Genomic DNA, 20764 nt, shown 5'->3' on the forward strand with positions numbered 1-20764 from the left:
CCTGCGCGCGTGCCTGTTTCCCTCTCCCCACTCGCGCGGGGATAACCGGTCCCGCGCGAGGGGGCTATAAAAGAAGGCACGCGCCGCCGTCGCGGTCTCTTCTTGGTCCCTGGCGCTTCCTGGTCCCTGGCTCGTCGCTCCCGCTTCCCTCCCGGCTCTCCACGGAAACGACCCGCAGCCACCCGGACGACAAGATCCCTGTGAGATTAAATATGTTTGTTATACGGCCCACTGTGTGTTTGTCGTGCGCGTCCCTCGGGCAGAGGAATCGCCCACAACTGGCACCCAACTGGGGCTGAATTAGCACCCATGTGGACGATTTCTCTGCCAACGTGGCAGCGCACGGCAACACGACGGGCCGGTCCTTTGTATGTTAGGCGCGACGCCATTTTGAGTTTAGGGCTATCGTGTGTGCAGATGACACGGAGTGTAGTATAGTAGTGTTTGTACAGTGTTTTATTTTGTTTTGGGTTATGTGTGTGTTTGTTAGTGTCGGGCGGTTTGTGTTTTAATTTTTTTTGTGCATATGTTAGTTTTATGAAGTGTTTAGCCTTTGTGACTAGCCTCTTGATGCGGGCTAGGTGGTAGTCGTGCGCGTTCAGACTCCCGGCCGGCCTTAGTTGTTGAGTGCAATGCCTCCGAGAAAAGACGTGCCAGATAGGGCCGCCGCTTCGGACGCTAGTGCGTCCGGAAGTGAGGTAAAGGACGCGGTAGAGTCTGCGCAGGTTACCGATGCGGTCGCCCTGATGAGGCAGATGAACGAAGTGTTGTCGGTGTTCACCCGTCAGCTCGGTTCGGTGGCTAGCGCCAACCAAGCCACAGCTGCGGCGACAGTCTCGCGTCCGCGGATAAATGTAGAGGTTCCCTCCTTTTCCGGCTACACTGACGTGAAGTCAGTCCACGAGTTCTTGCAAGAACTCGAGGATTATCAGACGGCACTGGGTTCCCCAGACGACGTGGTGCTAGCGCAGGTAATCCCCGTGGCACTTGTTGAGAGCGCGGCGCGGTGGAGACGCTGCCAGCCGGCCTTCCAGTCGATGGCAGACTTCACAGATCGCTTCCGCGCCGAGTTCTTGCCGCCCGATTACGAACGCCGGATGCTTGAGGAGCTAGCGTTGCGCACACAGCACCCGGAGGAGAGCCTCCTCGAGTATGTACGCGCAATGCAGGAGCTCTACAAGAGGGCAGATCCCACGGCAACCGATCTAGAACAGGTCACGCGCGTGATGAGGCAATGCCATCCGCGCTTCAAGCCGTATTTGCGGGGACGTGGTTTTGCAAACCTCGAGGCCCTAGCACAGGAAGCGAAGGTAGTACAGGCGGATTTACTCGCTGAATTGCGCTACCAGCCACCCCCCAGGCCAGCCGAATCGCTAGAGCCGCGATGCGCCTGGGCCGGAGGCCAAGACTCCGCGCCGCGCGCCAGGGGCGCAGACGTAATGACGGTAGGGCAGGAAAGGCCAGCGGAAGGCTCCGATATTCCTCGCGCTCTTGACCCGTACGCGTTCGAGCAGCGGCGTCGAGCTGGGCTCGCCAGCGACGTACGCACAGGCGCGGAGAGAGGGGAAAGACGTCCCCAACAGCTTCGTGGAACGCGGCATCCCCCGTCCGCGCGGCAGGTGAACGACCGGCTTTGCTGGAATTGCAACCAGCCGGGCCACGTGGCACGAGAGTGTCAAGCAAGGCGTATGCAGGGAAACGCGGACCGCCGGCGGCCATAATTGGTAACACCAGCCTGTCGCCGTCGGCGGGAGAATTTCGTGGTAGCCACGGCGGAAAATGGGAAATGTACTCCCACGCCGCGTCACCGGGCGCTGAGGCTTTTGTCCCCCTCGCCTGTAGAGCGCAAGGAATGTTGTCGCGCTCGAGCCCTTTTATGCTAGTGCGGTTAGCCGGTCAAAGCTACTCGGCACTCATTGACACGGGCTCAACTCTGTCACTGGTCGGTGATGATGTGTTCGAGGCCTGCCGTAGATGTAACATTCGTGTCAGGCCAGCAGAAACCCCTTTGAGCTTAGCAGCAGGGACGACAAAAGCGGAAGGAGCGGTGCGTCTGGTCCTGCGTTTTGACGGCAGGAAGCGGAGGCATCGCTTCGTCTATCTGCCCGGCTTAACCATACCAGTTATTCTGGGAAGAGATTTTCTTTCGAGCGAAGGCATTGTGCTTGACATGGGGGAGAACGGCTATCGCTACAGCCCCTTCACCCCCCTCATTCCCTTTGTTAGCGCACCCAAGCAGGAATGCGTCGCTGAGCGAGCGAGCGTTCACGCTTTTGTCGCAGAGGGCTCCCCCGCGACACTGAATGGTAGCCCATTAGAAGCAATTATCGCGTCCTTCTCGGGAACCGGTAGTCAGCGCCGAAGGCTCGTAGAAACTTTACTCCCGTTTTCGGATTGTTTCACAGAGAAACCAGGCAGGACCGACTTGCTTCAGCACGAGATCGAAACGGGTGATGCGCGCCCTTTCAGATGTAACCCGCGGCCGTTAAGCGCGCATAAGAGACAGCTTCTCGACAGCGCCCTTGACGAGATGATAGATACCGGCGCGGTGAGACCCTCACAAAGTCCCTGGGCGTCCCCAGTGGTTCTAGCGCCAAAGAAAGATGGTTCGGTCAGGCTGTGTGTTGATTATCGAAAGCTCAACTCACTGACGCCTACGGTTGCGTACCCTTTCCAGTCGATCGAGGCTGTGATGTACGCGTTAGGGAACGCAAGGTTCTTCACAGTCCTGGATGCAAGCAGAGGGTACCTGCAGATTGAGGTGGCGGAAGGTGACATTCAGAAAACCGCATTCACCTGTCACCGCGGGCTCTTCGAATTTACTCGACTCCCGTTTGGCTTGTCTAATGCACCGAGCACGTTCATGCGATTGATGGACATCGTGCTGGGCGATGCAAGGTTCAACTACGCGATGGCGTACCTCGACGACGTCGTGATATTCTCACAGTCGTTCGAAGAGCATCTCATTCACTTGAATTCCGTTCTTGAAAGAATGAGACGTGCGGGTATAACGATCAACCCAAAGAAAGTGCAGTTGGCATCGAAGAGAGTTAACCTCTTGGGATTTGTGGTTGATGATGGCACTTTGAGACCGAACGATGACAAACTGCAGGCAATTCTGAACTACCCCTGCCCGACGGACGTGAAAAGCTTGCAGAGGTTTTTGGGAATGGTTGCCTTCTACAGACAATTCATCCCTAGTTGTTCAGAGCTCGCTAGGCCGTTGAACCAGCTGTTGCGGAAAGGCTCGAAGTGGGTCTGGGGCAAGGAACAGAACGACGCTTTTGTTGCCTTGGCTCGCGCGATAGCGAACACCGCTAGTTTGCGCCTCCCCGACCTGAACAAGCCGTTTGTCTTGCAGACAGATGCTAGTGATGCCGGTGTAGGAGCTGTTTTGTTGCAGGAACACGAGGGCAAACTGCGCCCTGTCGCGTTCGCTAGCCGCACGCTCACATCGGCGGAGCGGAATTACTCCGTGACCGAAAAGGAATGCCTGGCGATAATGTTCGCATTGTCAAAGTTCGACATGTACCTAGACGGAGCGGTTTTCACCGTGCAGACAGATCACCAGGCACTTTCGTGGTTAAAGAGGCTGAAAAACCCCGCAGGCAGACTCGCGAGATGGGCGCTGACGTTGCAACGTTACGCGTACGCCATTGAGTACCGCCGGGGCAGCATGAATAAGGTGGCCGATGCTTTATCGCGCGCACCGTTGAAGGCAGGCAGATGCGCAGAAGAGGCGCAGACCAGCATTGCTGAAAGCGGCGTCGCCGCCAGTGGAGAGGAGGAGAGGGCGGACGCGAGTGTCGCGCCCTGCGTAGGTAAAAAGAGAAAGGAGGCGGACAGAGTTGCCGCGCGGTGCTGCGAGAGAGAGAAGGCGCAGCAGCTGGTGGCGGCGACTACTCGCCTGCCAAGAAGTGAGGCAGAGAGAAATCTGTCTTGGGGAGTAGCGGTCAGTAGGGAAGAGCTAATTGAGGCCCAGAAAGCAGATGGTCTATGCCAGCGGGTGCTGACAGAGCTTGCGAGTAGTGCAGCTTGCACCGGGAACGCTGAGGGCAAGTACGACGCGTATCTGCTGGGCGAGGATGGCTTACTGCTCCGCTACATCCCCCAACTTGACGAGGAAGAGGCGATTGCATCCCCCTTCCGAGTCGTGGTCCCGAGGAAGTTGCGGAAACGATTCCTCCAGTACTTCCATGACTCAGCGCTGGCAGGCCATGGCAGCGGCAGTAAGACTTACGATAAGTTATGCCGTGTCGCGACCTGGCCAGGTATGAGAAAGGATGTGCTGGGTTACGCCCGTACATGTCCTGTTTGCCAGGTAGCCAAGCCTCGGGCGGGGAAACCCGCTGGCATGATGAAGCCGGTAGTTAGCAACTATCCGTGGCAAGTGGTCGCGTGCGATATCATGGGACCCCTCCCTCGCTCCGCGCGCGGACACCAATATATCCTGGTAATAACGGACCACTATTCCAAGTGGGTTGAGGTTTTCCCCCTTAGGAAGCTTGTGTCAGAACGGATTTGGGAGAAACTGTTGGAGACATTCACTCGTTTCGGTTTCCCTTCCGACCTCATTACAGACAATGCTTCGTATTTCACAAGCAAAGTCTTTGCTGATTCCTGTCGGGCGCTTCAAATCCGCCACAGGAAAACGAGTCCCTACCACGCTCAGAGCAACATAACCGAGAGAGTGAATCGGAATGTTAAGAGTATGCTGGTCGCGACGACCGAGCAGCACAGAGATTGGGACGCACGGCTGTCCGAACTGGCTTTCGCCACTAGAACAACCGTGAACAGGTCGGTAGGTATGACACCTGCTTACTTGAATTTTGGGAAAGAGATCGCTTTTCCGCTAGAGAACGCCCTACTTGACGCGGCGGGGCCCGCGCCCCCTCCGCTTACACAGTACGCGGCAAAGCTCCGCGAGCGCCTTGAGGCAGCGCAGCGCGCGGCTCGTGAAAACCTCGATGTCGCGCGCATGGAGCAAGCGGATCAGTACAACAAAGGTCGTCGTCACGTCGTTTTCAACACGGGCGACTTGGTACTGAAAAGAACGCACCCGCTTAGTAACGCAGCGCGTGGTTTCGCCGCGTCGCTAGCGCACAAGTGGGTTGGACCGTTCGAAGTTACGGCACGGACAACGCCACTCACCTACCAGCTGCGGTTGTTGGCGAGCGGTGAAACCGCTGGTCCGGTGCACGTCGCAGACTTGAAAGCTTACCACCTTCGCAAGGACGATAACTGCGAAGCGGGGGAAGCTCAAAACGATGCAGGTAGCAACCCGGTTCGCAACCGACGCTATAACCTAAGGCCAAGGTAGTGCACTACTTTGTCTAACGTCTTTGCTTCTTTCAGAATGCATTCTGATAAGATTTTGCAGCAGCCAGATGAACCACCGTCGCTGGGGCGGGAAACCGCACCGAGCGCTTGGTTCAAGGAGGGGCCACTTAAACAGGGGTACCCCCTAGTTTGTGGCCCATTATTGTGACCAGCGCGGCCATGCTGGCCGTCTTCAACGCGTCTGGAGTGGAGCCCGCTGCCCAGGCCTGGAGTACGGGCCTCAGGAAGCCAGGTGTGCCCGGGGCGAAAACGCCTGCTGCAATGTACATCCAGCACGGCGCCACGTGGCAAGGGGTCCACGATGCAGAGCAGCAGCTCAGGGCCGCTGCCAGGCGTATCCAGGGCCAAGCCCAGCTGCGCTGTGACCCCGAGGATGTGGCCGCTGCTGGAGAGGGACCAGCCGGAACAGCCCCGCCATGCCTGCTGCTTCTCCCGTCCCACGGACCAGCTAAGATGGCATCCCGCCAGAGCCAGGCGACAAGCCTTCATATTTTACGCTGACCCGGGCTCGGACATGGACATGGCCCGGCTGTTGGCGGAGCCCGGGTCGGACGCTGAGGGGGGGGAAGATGTAGGGCTCGTGGCGCGCCGCGCATTCGAAGGCCGCGCCACTTCCCAATGCTCCCTGCGCGCGTGCCTGTTTCCCTCTCCCCACTCGCGCGGGGATAACCGGTCCCGCGCGAGGGGGCTATAAAAGAAGGCACGCGCCGCCGTCGCGGTCTCTTCTTGGTCCCTGGCGCTTCCTGGTCCCTGGCTCGTCGCTCCCGCTTCCCTCCCGGCTCTCCACGGAAACGACCCGCAGCCACCCGGACGACAAGATCCCTGTGAGATTAAATATGTTTGTTATACGGCCCACTGTGTGTTTGTCGTGCGCGTCCCTCGGGCAGAGGAATCGCCCACAAGATTTATACGAACATTTGCCACCATCATCCCGCTAGTTCGAACAATATATGATTTTGCGCAGGAAATAAATGAAGGAAAGCAGACAAAGTGCTATATTTATAGATTTAAAAAAGACGTGTTTGAGGGTTTACCATATCAATCTTCTTTACAAACTAGGTAATACAATGGAGTGCACATACTGCTGGCATGGACTGCAATTTACTTAAGGAACCTTCGTAAGTTTGAGATACTATATGATTCTTTTTTCCCTCCAGTTGCTGCTGATTCTGGCGAGCTCCAGAGGTCCGTTCTTATGCCGCTTCTTTTCGTATACTACTACCAATGACACTGTCACTAACCTCCCTGCTAGATTATACCCTAACGGTTATGCGTAGGCTGAAAAGAGTAGTATCACTTGTATCAAGGCGTGTAAATCGATTCATCAAAGGTAAAATCATTGTGTGACCAATGACAAATATGTTTTAATTACGACAAAACAGCATTCGTGCGTATAAGTCGGGGAAAAAAGCTTCTGCCATTTATCTATGCTGCTAACAATAATTTTTCTTTGAGAAATGAATACATAAAAGTAATTTGGGCTTCGAATCTCAAATAAACTCTCTTGGACAGAGCATGTTGATGTTGTCGCAGCTATTGCCGGACGGAAACAATTTTTCCTTCGACGAAATTTGAGGCTCAGCTACCACACCGTACATCTTTCCTCATATATAAAGTCCTTAATGCTGAGTATTAGAATACTCCGTCATAATCTAGAATCATTTCGCTAGAACTGACACTGCTAAATTATATTTCAAGGGATCATTTCACTAGAATTATCCCTGATAAATTAGAGTTCAAAAAAATTATTTCAATTTATCTATAGTTCGTATGGCCGCACATCTGTCACGCATTAATCAAAGAGGTTTACTTACGATGTCACAGGAACTGCATCTGTATCCAAAATTTTTTTAATTAATGAATTGACCATACAATGTGGCACATCCCATGTACAGTCGTGAGCAAAAGTGATATACAACCCTTTGGATTTGGCGCAGCTCTAGGAAACTGCATTTAAACGCTACCTAGCGACAGCTGCCGGAACAGCTACAGTAACACATGCATGTTGATAGAATGGGCCATCGCGACGATCGTCTGGATCTCAGGTAGCTTTTGCCAGATGGCGTCACAATGCAGTTTTCCCGAGCTCCGCCAATGGCTAAGTGTTGTGTACCACTTTTGCTCACGACTGTACATCGTTCTCCTGTGGGTATATACGCGAAGCAACGGCAGGATTTTACAGTAGCACCAATAAACGCACGAAAGATTACAGTCTGGAGTAATTCTACTGATCCCGTATCTTGAGTAAAAGTGTTTGAAAACAAACTTTAATTTCTTGATTTGTACCACATTATATCTCTGAATTGGCTTTTCTTGCAAAGTGTTATTTAAAATTTTTTAAATATACATATCTTCCCATTTTGTTTCCTATTTTTCGTTCCCAGCTTTCGTTTACTTGTATAGTGTGTGTGCGCCCCGCTGTGATCTTGTAAAAGAAACTGCAGTGCAAAAAAATAAATGGTCCCCCTGACTACATACTCCGCTGCTAGAGAGCCTCCACTCTGCCGTCAGCCATTTTTCTTGAATGGACCATGGATGGACTTCGTGCTCGGCTTGCTTCCCCACTTTTGTCGCTTTACATGCCACCAATGCCACCACCTTCGGCCGCTTCTTCGTTTCTTGATGACCAGCTCACTCAGCGTCCCTCGCTCTGAAGTGCCGCAGCCCTCGCCTGCTCCTTATTTGCCTGACGCTTTCGGCCGCCTTCGAAGCCTTCTCACCTTATTGTGCAGCTGCGCAAGGTTGCGATTGCCAACATGACAGAGCCGTTTACCTTTCGACTAGTGCGGAACATGATTTCCAGTTGCCTCGCAGCCAAAGCTACCGCCTTAGGTCCTTTGTCTCGAGCCGCGTCTAGTTGCGTTCTGTAACTGCAGTCACGTCGCCAGGGGTTTGAGCTGCTGTCTTTAAAACAGTCGCCCCACCTAGCTCCGTATTTAAATTTCCCACTCCGTCAGCTTTTTTCTTTTCTTTTTCAAAAAATACAGGCTAGGTAGATATCATGCTGGCCGGCAGGAAAAAATGTCACACCGCCTATTACATTTAGCTGCTCAGAACTTGTGAGAGCGTTGTGCGCTGCCAAAAGATGAAGTTTAGGGTACTTTGATGCCATAGCTCACATCAGAATTCAAGGATAACGTCCATGGAGGCAGAAAGCTTCTAAAGGCTCCTCTAAATGCTTCGATACACCGAGTAGCGCATCACGTGCAAAATAGGGAAGAATGTAAATTTCATCAGCATCATCATTTTTGACAGCTCGTTGCAAAAGACCGCAGATTTGATGCGAAGATTTTAAAGTTGGTTTGGTTGGTTTTGTGGGGTTTAACGTCCCAAAGCGACTCAGGCTATTAGAGACGCCGTAGTGGAGGACTCCGGAAATTTCGACCACCTGGGGCTCTTTAACGTGCACTGACATCGCACAGCACGCGGGCGCCTTGCTTTTCGCCTCCATCGAAAAGCGGCCGCTGAGGTCGAGATTCGACCCGGCGTCCTTGGGAACAGTAGTCGAGCGCCGCAATCACTGCGCCACCCCGGAGGGGTGAAGATTTTAAAGTGGCCGTGAGAAATAGGGCCACTTTAAAATGGGGAAGATTTTAAAGTGGCCCTATTTCTCACCTTGTGGCCCTAAGTTTCCTGCGGCATGGCAGGCAACAGCCGAAGAAAAGAAGAAGAACGAAGCGAAGTAACGTGGTTGCACCTCGCGCATGTACGCCTTTGAAGAGGAAGATCATGTCGAGGACAAGCTGCGGCGGCGAGAGCACGGCGTCCAAGAACGGACTTCTCCCGGAAGCTGCTACGGTGTTGTCTTCCGATCAGCGAAAGTCGTCGACGACGGGCTTTGAGAAGCTGGTGACCATCGACATTAGCACTCGGAACGACTCTTCGAGGTGAAAATACTGTATCATTTGACAACTTTTAGCATCTACTTCAGCTCAGCCATGAGGCCGCGCTCAGCCTGTTGCTGTGGGGCTGTTATATTTAGTGCGAACGCACTAATTCGCACGCTCAAACCCAACCTAAACTGGTGTGGTTTGCATGACCTGCATTCTGGCATTTGCCTAGCTAGCACAGCAGTAGCCCATCCATAGCCAGGTCATGCATCGCATAGAATTTCTTACTAGATCTAGATGGAAAACTGGTAGCTCAGCACTTAATTCCAGAGTTGTTCGATGAGCTCTGACTTCACCATGGACACCCAAGGCATGCCGGAAAGACAATTCTCCAGATGTGGCTTGTTCATTGTTCCCCGGATTGGATTCTTTTGTTCTTCCCTTTCGTTTTCATCGAAGTTTTGGGCGTTTTGGCGTCGTGTGATTACCCAGCCTACTACACCATGGACATTTAAATTTGATACTCGTTTACATTTGCCTTTCTGGTAATTTATTGCAAATGTGGGCAGATTTTACTTCAGTACATTTTGATTTTACACAACAACGTTTCTTTGTTCCGTATTAATTTTACAAATATTTATATCTCTGTGGTAGTAATTACGTTTTAGGCCCAAGTAAAAGTAATTAGCCTTGTCTTCCGCGGCGTTCGCAAGGTGGATGAAGTGCCCTTATAAAAACTCGTTTGGAAGGTGGCACCAGCTTTCCCTTTAGGTCAGGGTGCATCAATGTGAGCACCGGCGGCACTGGCATCGAGGCACCCTACTCTAGGTAATATTTAGAAGCTCTATGGCATAGCGTAACCCTCTCTTCCCAGGGTTACATGACATTGGCTTCTGACGTTTGAGTATTTGTGCCGTCTACTAAATATCGCCTAGGGGCGATATTTAGTAGACGGCACAAATACTCAAACAAAGAGCATCTCATTAGCGTCATCAGTCACGCGTTTGAGCGATTGCACATGTTTTCGCCGTCTACTCGGTTAAGAGTCGCTTGGCGCAAAGAAACGTCCACGTTTTCATGAAGCGGACCCCGTACTACACATTACAGAAAATTCGATAAAGTTTTGCCGCATTCAGAATTGACACCCTTCTCGTAAAAACTTCAAAAGCGCTCTTGGAATGCACCAAACGGCAACCCCTCTGTACTTTCTTAAATGTGCAAATTATTATTGCGTGAATCTTTGCGTGAAGAGAAATTGAAAATTCTGAGTACCATTTCTAAAGAAACACAATTCAATAACAGCACAAACGTTTGACGTTGTTGTTTTTTTCCCGCACCTCGGGTCTTCCATGCTACTTAAGCATCCCGCTGAAACGTGCGCTTTGCTATATAATTCCAATCGGGCTCGATAGTCGCAAATATAGCGTAAAAAATGCATCATCGAGATAACAGCTATATAATTAAGGTTCAAACATGCGGCGAACACAGGCATCGCGTCTGGCTGCATATCCTGCAGGCAGGGCATCAGTATAATAAAAATGCCCTAGAGCAATTTGAATGTTGTCATCAAGGGCTTGATAGAACCACACTAAAATAGCTCAGTTGAGCACGCTTCTGTTACGAGACGGGTGAACCATATCTGAGTTACTACTTCGGTTCCTCCTCTCTGCGCCGTAACGCCGCCAGTTCATGTCGCTTGCTTAAAGCGGGGGATTATATGTGGACTTTCACATAAGGTTGTGGATTACGATTGTGTGCGAATGCTTATCTGCTATCCAAAACCATGATGCTAGGACACCTAATTCGCCTGACCACGCTGAATTGGCCATTACTTCTTGTATGAGGAGGGTGCGTAATACACGCGTAATACCGTCTCGCAGACCATGTGACATCTGATTTTAATGCTTTCAGAGCAAGACTCAATGACGGAACCCAGCCGGAGACCTTTGCCCTGGTGGACGGTTCTATGTGCTACAGCACGGCCGCCCCTTCGGATGAGTCTAACTTGCAGCCTGTCACTAGCAACCATCCGTCTCGGCACGCCTTCACGAGCACGACCGCTCCAGCTCCCGTCGACCTCGACAGAATCGTAGGCAACGGCATGTTCCAGTGGGTCAACGTGGCTTTCGTGCAGGTCTTCGCCACCCTGGTTGTCATGCACCATATGTCCGTGCACGCGTTCCTGATTCCCGTCGACCACTGGTGCCGCCCTCCCCGGGATGCGAACATCAGCGTCGACCAGTGGAAACAAGAAAGCATCCCACGCCGGCTTGACGGCAGTTACAGCCAATGCACCATGTATGACCCTGTCGCGATCGGGCGCAACGGCACGCGAGTCGAAGTGGCGTGCGACGAATGGGATTACGACCTGTTGCCGGGAGTAACCACAATTGTCAGCGAATGGGATTTGGTTTGCGATCGTGCGTGGTACGTGACCGTCGCCTTCGTCTACAACAGGGTTGGCGTCATTATCACCATGCTCTTTTTCGGTCAGATATCGGACAGGATTGGCCGACTTCCTGCAGTGTACATTTGCACCGTACTTTCTGCCGCATCAGCGGGGACCACTATGTTGGCGCACACCTTCCTCGAATTCGTTGTCGCCAGGATTTTGCTGGCAGCATCGCTGAGCGTCGTCGAGCTGGCCATGATCGTTGTTATGTTCGAGAACTCGGGTGACAAGCACAGGGAGGGTTATATTTGTCTGGCCATGACCGGAACATCCTTTGCAAGTCTGATTGCACGGGGTATAAGCCTTGCGTCGACGGACTACAGGGCGGTAAACCTAGTGACTTTCTTTCTTACGTTCTCACTTTTGCCAGTTCTCTGCTTGCTCAATGAGTCCATCTGCTGGCTTTTAATATCTAATAATGTTGATCAAGCCGAGAAGGTCATGCGACGCGCTTCCTCTTGGAACCACCACCAGGTAGACGAAAAGAACTTGTTCCTCACCGTATCGAGCTTTCCCATGTCAACGCTGCTACCCAAGATGAACTGCATCAGCTTTCTGACCACCAGGGAGCTACAGAAGAGAAATTTTGCGCTGTGTTGGATTTGGTTCAGTCTGCTACTGGTATTATATGGAATGGGTCTGACGGAGAGACCTAGAAGCGTCTGGCACGCGGCGTTTCTCGGTATTATGAGAACCTTTTCTTTGATTCTAGCCTGGGTTCTGTTGTCAGTCACTCCACGCAAGAGCCTGCTCTCCATCGCGTTGCCACTGACGTGCGTCCTGGTGCTGCTACATAGAAGCATGAGGACCCTGGACGAGGGAGGACTAACCTGGGTCATCGGCGAGGTCGTCATGTGCACACTGCTCGGGGAAACCATCATCATACTTGTCTTCACGCTCGAATTATACCCAACCGTCGTACGGAGCCTCGGATCCTTCTTCGCCCAGTTCTGTGGCCAGGTCGGAGCAACGTTAGGGCCGCTTTTGTCTCAGCTAGACTCTCAAGTATCCCCAACTGCCACCAGCCTCCTGTGCTTCCTGATGATATTCAGCGCCATATTTTTACTCAGGATGCTTCCAGAGACGAAACAACGAAGGATGATGCAAACGTTGGAGGACCTACGGCCTTAAACAGTGGTCCAAAATTGTAGAGAAATATTTGGCGCGAACTGGATGGTTTTTGAACGTCAGTGATTTCTCGACTCGTCTCGGTGTTTTGAGACATTGATATGGCATGCTTGTTGCAGCCTTTGCCATAGCAAATGAAAATTTGAGGTCGTACGCGAGCATTCAGGCCATAATAAAGAACTTTGATTCCTTCAAAATTTAGTGCGGTGGTGAACTTAACGCAGAAAGACAATGACGATTTCTCATCTTCTTCCTTTTACTGCATTATAATTGATATGTACTCAAGGTGCATCCGTTGTCGATTCAGTCGTGTTCATTTTGCAGTAATACAGAAATCGCTTAATGTCTATTTGTAATGAGATTTCATCGCATGTCACAATGAATGGGAATATGGTTCCTTTTGTTAAGTTTTTATCTTGATGCGGCATTCAATACATGAGCATTTTGGATGCCTCTGACAAGCAGTTATTTTGTTTTTGTTAAACAAGCTGACGTTAAATCATTCGGTGCTCATGATAACTTTGGCGTCCGGTCGTTTCTCTTTCCCGTGCATTGTGTGTGATGACTGTGGCTGTCCGGAGTTCGGAAATTTTGTCAGCCCTTCCCACTCATGAATATGACAGAGCGCACATAGCGCACCATTGCCAGCGAAATTTTGGTGTCACTCCCGAGGAAGTCTCCTTTGATGCAGATCTGGAAAAAAAAAATCGACACTTATGAACTCTACGAGCAATAAATTACGAATGGGGAGGAAGAAAATGTTTACCATTCCTCTATAATCACTGAAACTTATACTTACCGTTGTTGAGTTCATTATTTCCTCCAGGCTTCCCGAAAACATGTTCAGCATTTCCTAAGAAAACACCAATTGTTTTCATATAAAAGTGTGGTCCAAACAACATTATATCCAAAGCAAAGAAGAATTTTGCAAGAAAAAGTGAAGGTGGTGATAGGAAAAGTGGCCAGCAGGTGCTTCCAAGATCATGAGAATTCCTGGCGACTCAGGCTCATGACAGAGCTCGAGTTCAGATATCCGGGTCGGCGCCGGCCTTTGCTTTATCGCACGTATCAAGTGAGGGACCAAGCATGAGTTTTATGGGAAGTATATAGGCCCAACAATTTCATGTTGTGTAAAATAATGCTGCAGTCTTTAAGCAGAAGTGATAGGTCGCGCTTGAAGCATGCTGGTTCAGCTTTCTGCGATCAGTACTCTGAAATTCCAAGCTAGGTATTTATTGGTCATGTTGTGAAGGAATCTGGAAATAAGGTATCTGTTAGGGAGGGTGTTGTATAAGTCCCCCCCCCCCCCCCCCAAATACAAAAAAAAATAATTTCTTTAGTGCTGGATACGAAAAAAAAATGTTCGAAAAAAAAGAAGGCAGGCTTCTTCCTGCCTTTTTTTTTCGAACATTTTTTATTTTTTTTGCAAACGGCGGCGTATAACACATCCCGAATATATTTCTGGCTACGCCACTGATGAATATGTTCTCCTGAGTCTGTAGTGTGTGGTGTAATCGTGGTATGGGGTGAGAAGCTCTCCGAAGGGCTCCAACTCCAAGTTGACATCCACAGCTCGGCCTGCTTCTGCTCGAGAGTATGTGTGGGCGGCCTCGTTGTCAGGGTTCCCTGCGTGTGCTGGCATCCATATTAGATCAATTTCTCCCAGTTATTTACTATACTGTCAAGGTTGAATAGAATATCCCTGGGATAAAGATTTTTTTTTTTCATAATATAGTTGTGTATGACATGTTTGCAGTCACTTACAATCGCAGTGTCTCGGGTGCAAACTATGGCCGTTGATATGCCGGCTTCTTCCACGTCTAGGGAGTTGCAAGTTGTGATGGTCTCATCAGGCACGGTTAGTGTGGCACGTGTTTCTATCTTGGGTTGAGTGATCCTACGTATAGTAAACTTATGCGGGCAATATTCGTGGGCAACCATATAAGACGTCTTCGAGTTTTTTAAGGATTATATGCAAGTTCTTGGCTCTCGCTTTTCGCCGGCATTGTTGAGATTGTGGGTTCATGCTCTTAGGTTCCCCCTTGATCTTAACCTATTTTCTGACGTTCGCTCGTACTGGCCCTGGGGAGTCCATCATCGGTTCCCCTTCAATGCCTAATCTGTATAGGATGGCTCTTCCTGTGGAGGTAGTGGATATATGATGCGGATTTGCATTATCCATTGGGCTTCTACGAGTTCTTCAGACGTGCTGTGAACTCTGAACGCGAGAATGTCGACTTTCCCGACGTCAGCCTTGACAGAGAGGCAGGACGCAAGGGGATCAAGTCTCACCTCCGCCACTTGTGAAAGAAGGCCAGGTCGAGACGGCAAGGCAAGGGATGCCATGTCTGGCGTTTATTCTGATGGCGAACCGAGGCGCGTGCCACAGGCGGCGCCACGGGATGATGACGATGGTATGTACAAATGAAAGGCTCAGATAAGAGAGTGCGTACTTTATCCCGATTAGTACGAAGTCGTTAATGAGCTAAAAATCGTGCTCTTTCAATGCTCTCTTTCGTTAGCCGATGCGCCTGATCATATATTTGTCTGGTGAACTGATCACCTGATCGCTTTGAGCGTGCTGTGTCGAAGAGAGAGAGAGAGAAAAAAACTTTATTCGTCAGCGATTTAGCTTGTTTTTGCCTTGGGCTGCATTCAGCTGCTCCAGGTGGCCGGCAGTCCAAGTCTGTCAGCGACCTCTTGCGCTCTTGCCGAGGCCCGGTACTAGACGTCTGGATCCCGGCTGGCGAAAACAGCTTCCCAGTGTTCCAGCGAGGGAGATAGTTCTAGATCTGCCGGAGGCGGATCCTCCGCGCAGTCCCAGATTATATGCTCTAAGGTGGCAGGCTCGCAACACAGCTGGCAGTACGGATTTACCAAGTCGGGAAAGATTATTACATACGTCCAGGGGTTTGGCTGCGGTCGCGTTTGCAGCCGCCGCCACGTGACAGCCTGGTCTCGGCTGAGCGAAGCGTGCGGAGGAGGCAGGCTCGCCCTGAGCTCTTTGTAATACGTGATAATGGCCTGGCACGTACCCAGTGACTCACAGTGACAGTGGCTGTGTCGGAAATATCGTTCAGACAGCTGCATTCTAGCAATTTTGCCTGCACCCTGGGACTTTTACGCGTATTGATAATTCTGGCGCGTTGCTGCAACCTCTGCTGTTTTGTGTGTGTGTGTGTGTGTGTGTGTGTGTGTGTGTGTGTGTGTGTGTGTGTGTGTGTGTGTGTGTGTGTGTGTGTGTGTGTGTGTGTGTGTGTGTGTGTGTGTGTGTGTGTGTGTGTGTGTGTGTGTGTGTGTGTGTGTGTGCGTGCGTGTGTGTGTGTGTGTGTGTGTGTGTGTGTGTGTGTGTGTGTGTGTGTGTGTGTGTGTGTGTGTGTGTGTGTGTGTGTGTGTGTGTGTGTGTGTGTGTGTTTCTGAAACAATTTTGAGGCGCATGGCACCGCCTACGTTTATGAAGGCGAAACTCTCTCATGCTGCGACGTCAGATTCGAAATGCGTGCTGCGCAAGGTCACGGGGTATAAATGGGCGCACCATTGGGAGAAAATAAGCCGGTTCGAATCACTATCACTCAAGCAGACTGACAGAGGCGTTAATTAGACAGCGAAAAGGTATGAGAACCCTTGAACTCTGCACCTAGAAAGGTCGTTTTCATACCAAGGAAGTCAAATTAACCTAGCGCCACGTGATGTGCGTTAGTGATGCCTTAAGGTGATAAGGACTTAAGGAATCGAACCCCCTACTTTCTCTCTTTATAGCAAGTGATGTCATTGAAGTCACTCAACTTCCCCTTCATGTGGACAGCTTTCGTGACAGTTTGTGAGGACAACAATTCGTCTCATAGTTCGTATAAAGCTTTCGCCCTAATAACTCTAAAACACTAAAAACTAGAAGAGTACCAACCTGAGCTTTTTGGTAGGACACTTTGGAAAACACAAGCTATCGAAAAAGAAAAACGGCAGCTTGAGCATGTGCTGCATTTAAAGATGCAGCAAAGACTGCTGAAAGCGGTCGTTGCATCAGCGCGCCCCAGTTCTTGTAAAACAGCACTCTGTTTACAAAGTTTTAACTTCCTTTATTATATTTAATTATATGCTTATTCTGCCTCCTCCTCTTTACGGCCCTGCCCTCACGATTACAAAATGCCTGATTGTGATGGCAGTGGATTAGTCCATGCACAAAACTGCTGGCAGCTTCTGCATGCTTCAATATGTAAGCACATGAGAGATGGTCTAACAGCACGAAAAGCACGGACAGGCAGGGTAGAAGTGAGACAACACGGCGCTGTGTTGTCTCACTTCTACCTTGCTTGTCCGTATTTTTCGCGCTGTTAGACCATGTCTCATTTGTATCCAGACTAACTCGCCCAGTTTTCTGCCCTCCAGAAGATATATAAGCAGTTTAAAGTTTACGCTCATTCTGGCTTTGTCTTCATTGCCCACGCCCTTGCGTCGTTGCATCATTTCGTCCACCAAAAAGATCAAAACATTGACACTTACTGGAGAAGCCGTCACAATAAACTGGAAGCCCTTCACGAAGCAATGGGCCATTGCGCCTACAAACTCCTTTCTTTTCTGAAAGTAGAAGAACGGAGTGTAATCAGAATTCCTGCATGTATGGCGTCCGAGCAGAAAAGTCGTTCCCACTCACCTTTCGCATACTGTCGTGATAGGCACTGCATAGTTGAAGCATTACACAGGTATACGAGAAACCCTGCAAAGGCGCGCACTTCCTGTCGTGAACTGCAGGCAACCTTCCCTCATTCACAACATAATGCAATTTGCTCCACCGCAGTGTATGTGAGTAACATTTATTCGTAAACAGTTCTTAAGATACAACCTAACGTGAAATACAACAAGACATGCAAGACATGCTTGTTCCCGGGCGGTACAGGCGTGCATTGCGTGACTATAGTCTGTAGAGTGTTTAGCTCGCAACCCAAAGGTCGGGGATCTAATCCCGTTTAAAACATGACATTTTTAAGCAAAATCAAGTGTTTCAAAGGTTTAGTCATTTAAAACGTGCGGCGACTTTTCATTTGTATTGCATAGCATGTTTTAGTCACTTTCATTCCATGCGAGCCATCACGTTAACTGGGTGAGCGTTATGGAGTGTTTAAAATAACCGCGCTAGCTCATATGAGTGACGCCATGACCTTGTAGACTATCAAACATTTGGTAATGGCTTACGACGCCGACGTATTGGAGCAGCTACGGGGCGCTAACAACAGACATCTCCACCATCCAGCCTTTCAGCAAAGCATTTGCGCATGCGCACTTGCCCCGCTATTCCCGCTTTCCTCTGGCTCCTAACCAATGAGGTCACTCTATTCTAAAACTCGTTATTATGGGGATTTTCAATAGAGTGGCCCTGTCAGCTGCAATGATAGTAGAATAGCGCGGCCGCATTGTACACGCGCAGAACGCTAAATCCATTGGATCTTTTGATGAGAGGGCGACGCTGACCCAAAACCATAAAGAAAAACATTACTACCTCTCCCATAATCGAGTGTATTTTATGAAATGGTTATGGACATGGCGCAAGAATGTAGAGGAAGCGCCATCCTTGGGAACGGAGCGGAAGCCGTTGTTTCGCTCAGAGACGTTCTCATTCTGCAAACGCCTCTCTTACCTTTCAGCAGCTCTCTCTCAAAGACCCCATGATAGCCAACGGATTATAATGAAGTGTGCGATACTATGTATCTAGCTGCCTTTTGCATGGCGTTATTCAGGGTATTTATATACGCACCTCGAGTGGCATCTCAACAAATATTGAGTAGAAAGTGCAATTAATTGAGAACACTGAGAAGAAATTGGAAACAATGATATGTAACTCATTTGGGCAGCACCCAGCGTCTGCGTGAGGGTCCTGATCGAGGGCGGAGAACTAGTTTCGTTAAAGCTCGTTCGGTGCCCGGATGACGGCTCTCGGTTTTGGCTCGACGTCATCTCAATGTCGCCGACAACAAGCGCTAAAAACATTTCATGACGTTAAGAAGAAATCCAAGAGTGGGCTGTACTCTAAGCGTCGTGAGAGAAACAATGCGAGCACGCCTACGATATGTGGCAGTTGGCAGGTTGCATGGGCTGCAGGCATGGAGGTTCTATAAATAGCGATTCCCCGGGTGTCGAGCTGCCAATAGAGAGATAAGGTTTGGGAATCCAACCCAGGAGCCTTCGATATCCAGTCAGACATGTAATCCACTGACGTTCGGAGGACTCTATGGGTCGGATAGTAGAGACGCATATTAAGGAAGCAAACAACAAAGTGTATGTACGCGAACGGAGATACATAACGGGTGCCGCAAACAGGAGCCGTTAACACGGTCGCGTCATGCTCCTAAAGACGGAGATTGAGTGCCCTCCAATGTTTACTGCAGTAAAATATGTTATCACAGAAAAGCAACACGTTTATGTCAACCACTCGCCTCTAGAGACGAGGTCGAAGAGGCAAGGCGGCGGCGCAGTTGCCGTGCTCTTGTTAAAATCGGGAACTGGGAAAGGATCGAGTGACAGTTGAAGGATGGTTGTGCGGGAAAATATATAGTCTAACTGCACATATACGGCAACATGTCTTTCAAGTTATTTACCTCAACATACTGCAAAACTAAAATACCTGTTGCTATGAGCTCCATTTCGTATTACATAGTGTCGTAATCACGAGTTAATTTTCTCTACACGGAGGGAAGGACTCGGAAAATTATGAATGGCGATGAAATTAAGCGGCGGGATAGGGAGATGGCCTATAGGAGAGCTTGCGTGATCAAGCTGTCTAGGCTAAGCTTTCTACGCTTGCTCCGGACGCTTCGCTACAAGTGCAACTTTATTTTGTGCAAATGCCATGATGGCGGAGATGAGCCATCACGGCAACAAGCGCAATAGCTCGGTGATCCATAACAACAGCGCGACAGATGGGACGTGGCAGAAAGGAAGACAACACAGAGCGCTCTGTGTTGTCGTCCTTTCTTCCACGTCCCGTCTGTCGCGCTGTTTGTTATGGATCACCGTGCACACCAACTCGCCCAACAACTGGTATTGTCGAAGCGCAATAGCGCTGCCCTGTCGCAAAAAAAAAAAAAAAAAAAAGTGGTGAAGTACCTTCGCCTAAATAAGATTTTATGACGCAAGCTCTATTACTCGATGAAACTATTACTCGGATTCGCCTCACTGCGTCCGAGTGATCTTAAGTGAATACCATGCCCCGCCTTCCTTTCCCAAAAAGCCAGCTTAAGCAAAAAAATATTTAAAAATTGCGGAATTAAATAACTATGTGACGTTGACCTAATTAAGCGTAGATACCCACCTGCTGGGTTTCGCAAGGGCAGAGGAACTAGAGACCAAGTTGCCAACCTTCGCTGGATCATGGAAAAAGCAAGAGAGTTCCAGAAACCCATCTACTTCTGCTTTATTGATTATGCGAAAGCGTTTGACTGCGTAGATCATAGCAGATTGTGGCAAGCTCTCCAAGAGATGGGAGTTCCAATTCATCTCATCTGTCTCCTCAGGAACCTGTATGAAGGGCAAGAGGCCACAGTCAGAACTGGGCATGGTCTTACTGATTGGTTTCCGACTGAGAAAGGAGTGAGGCAAAACTGCATACTGTCGCCCTGCCTATTTGACCTATATGCAGAGTGCATAATGAGGAAGGCCGGTCTGGACGAGTCTTCAGCTGGAGTGAAGATTGCTGGAAAACGTATCAACAACCTTAGATATGCGGATGATACCACTTTAATGGCAGAAAGTGAAGCGGACCTCAAGAGACTTCTGATGCGCGTACAAGAAGAGAGTGAGAAGTTTGGGCTTAAACTGAACAATAAAAAGACAAAGATCATGGCGACTTGCCCTATCGAGTCCTGGAGCATCAAGGGACAAGAAGTGGAAGCTGTGACAGATTTTCTCTTCTTGGGCTCCAAGATTACCTCGGAAGGAGACTGCAGCCATGAAATTAGGAGACGCCTGCTTCTGAGAAAGAGAGCAATGGTTAGCCTTGACCGCCTAGTAAAGAGCAGAGACA

At 50.0% G+C, this 20764-nt stretch overlaps 2 protein-coding genes across 2 annotated transcripts in view; one reads left to right on the forward strand and one right to left on the reverse strand.

The window, feature by feature from the left end:
- Positions 1 to 9069: 9069 nt before the first annotated feature.
- On the forward strand, positions 9070 to 12903 carry LOC146198142 (solute carrier family 22 member 7-like). The gene is made up of 2 exons (XM_084591859.1): positions 9070 to 9227; positions 11082 to 12903. Exons 1-2 carry the CDS (start codon positions 9070 to 9072, stop codon positions 12751 to 12753), a joined length of 1830 nt encoding a protein of 609 aa, XP_084447985.1. The 3' UTR covers positions 12754 to 12903.
- Positions 10788 to 20764, reverse strand: part of LOC146198143 (uncharacterized) — a 22539-nt gene continuing 12562 nt past the window's right edge. The window contains exons 5-8 of the mRNA XM_084593473.1: positions 17402 to 17464; positions 17251 to 17325; positions 13550 to 13603; positions 10788 to 13443 (exon numbers count right to left, since the gene is read on the reverse strand). Coding sequence (XP_084449599.1) covers positions 13345 to 13443; positions 13550 to 13603; positions 17251 to 17325; positions 17402 to 17464 — 291 coding nt within the window. The 3' untranslated portion in view covers positions 10788 to 13344. The remainder of the gene's footprint in view (positions 13444 to 13549; positions 13604 to 17250; positions 17326 to 17401; positions 17465 to 20764) is intronic.

This window comes from Amblyomma maculatum, chromosome 2 (assembly GCF_055883805.1).
Source record: "Amblyomma maculatum isolate TAMU_Amacu chromosome 2, ASM5588380v1, whole genome shotgun sequence".
Taxonomy (NCBI): domain Eukaryota; kingdom Metazoa; phylum Arthropoda; class Arachnida; order Ixodida; family Ixodidae; genus Amblyomma; species Amblyomma maculatum.

Excerpts from the sequence above, each read along its gene's own strand:
- LOC146198142 (XM_084591859.1), top strand. The coding sequence starts at position 9,070 with ATGTCGAGGACAAGCTGCGGCGGCGAGAGCACGGCGTCCAAGAACGGA. Across the intron at positions 9,228-11,081 it reads ACTCGGAACGACTCTTCGAG|AGCAAGACTCAATGACGGAA; the intron begins GTGAAAATACTG and ends TAATGCTTTCAG.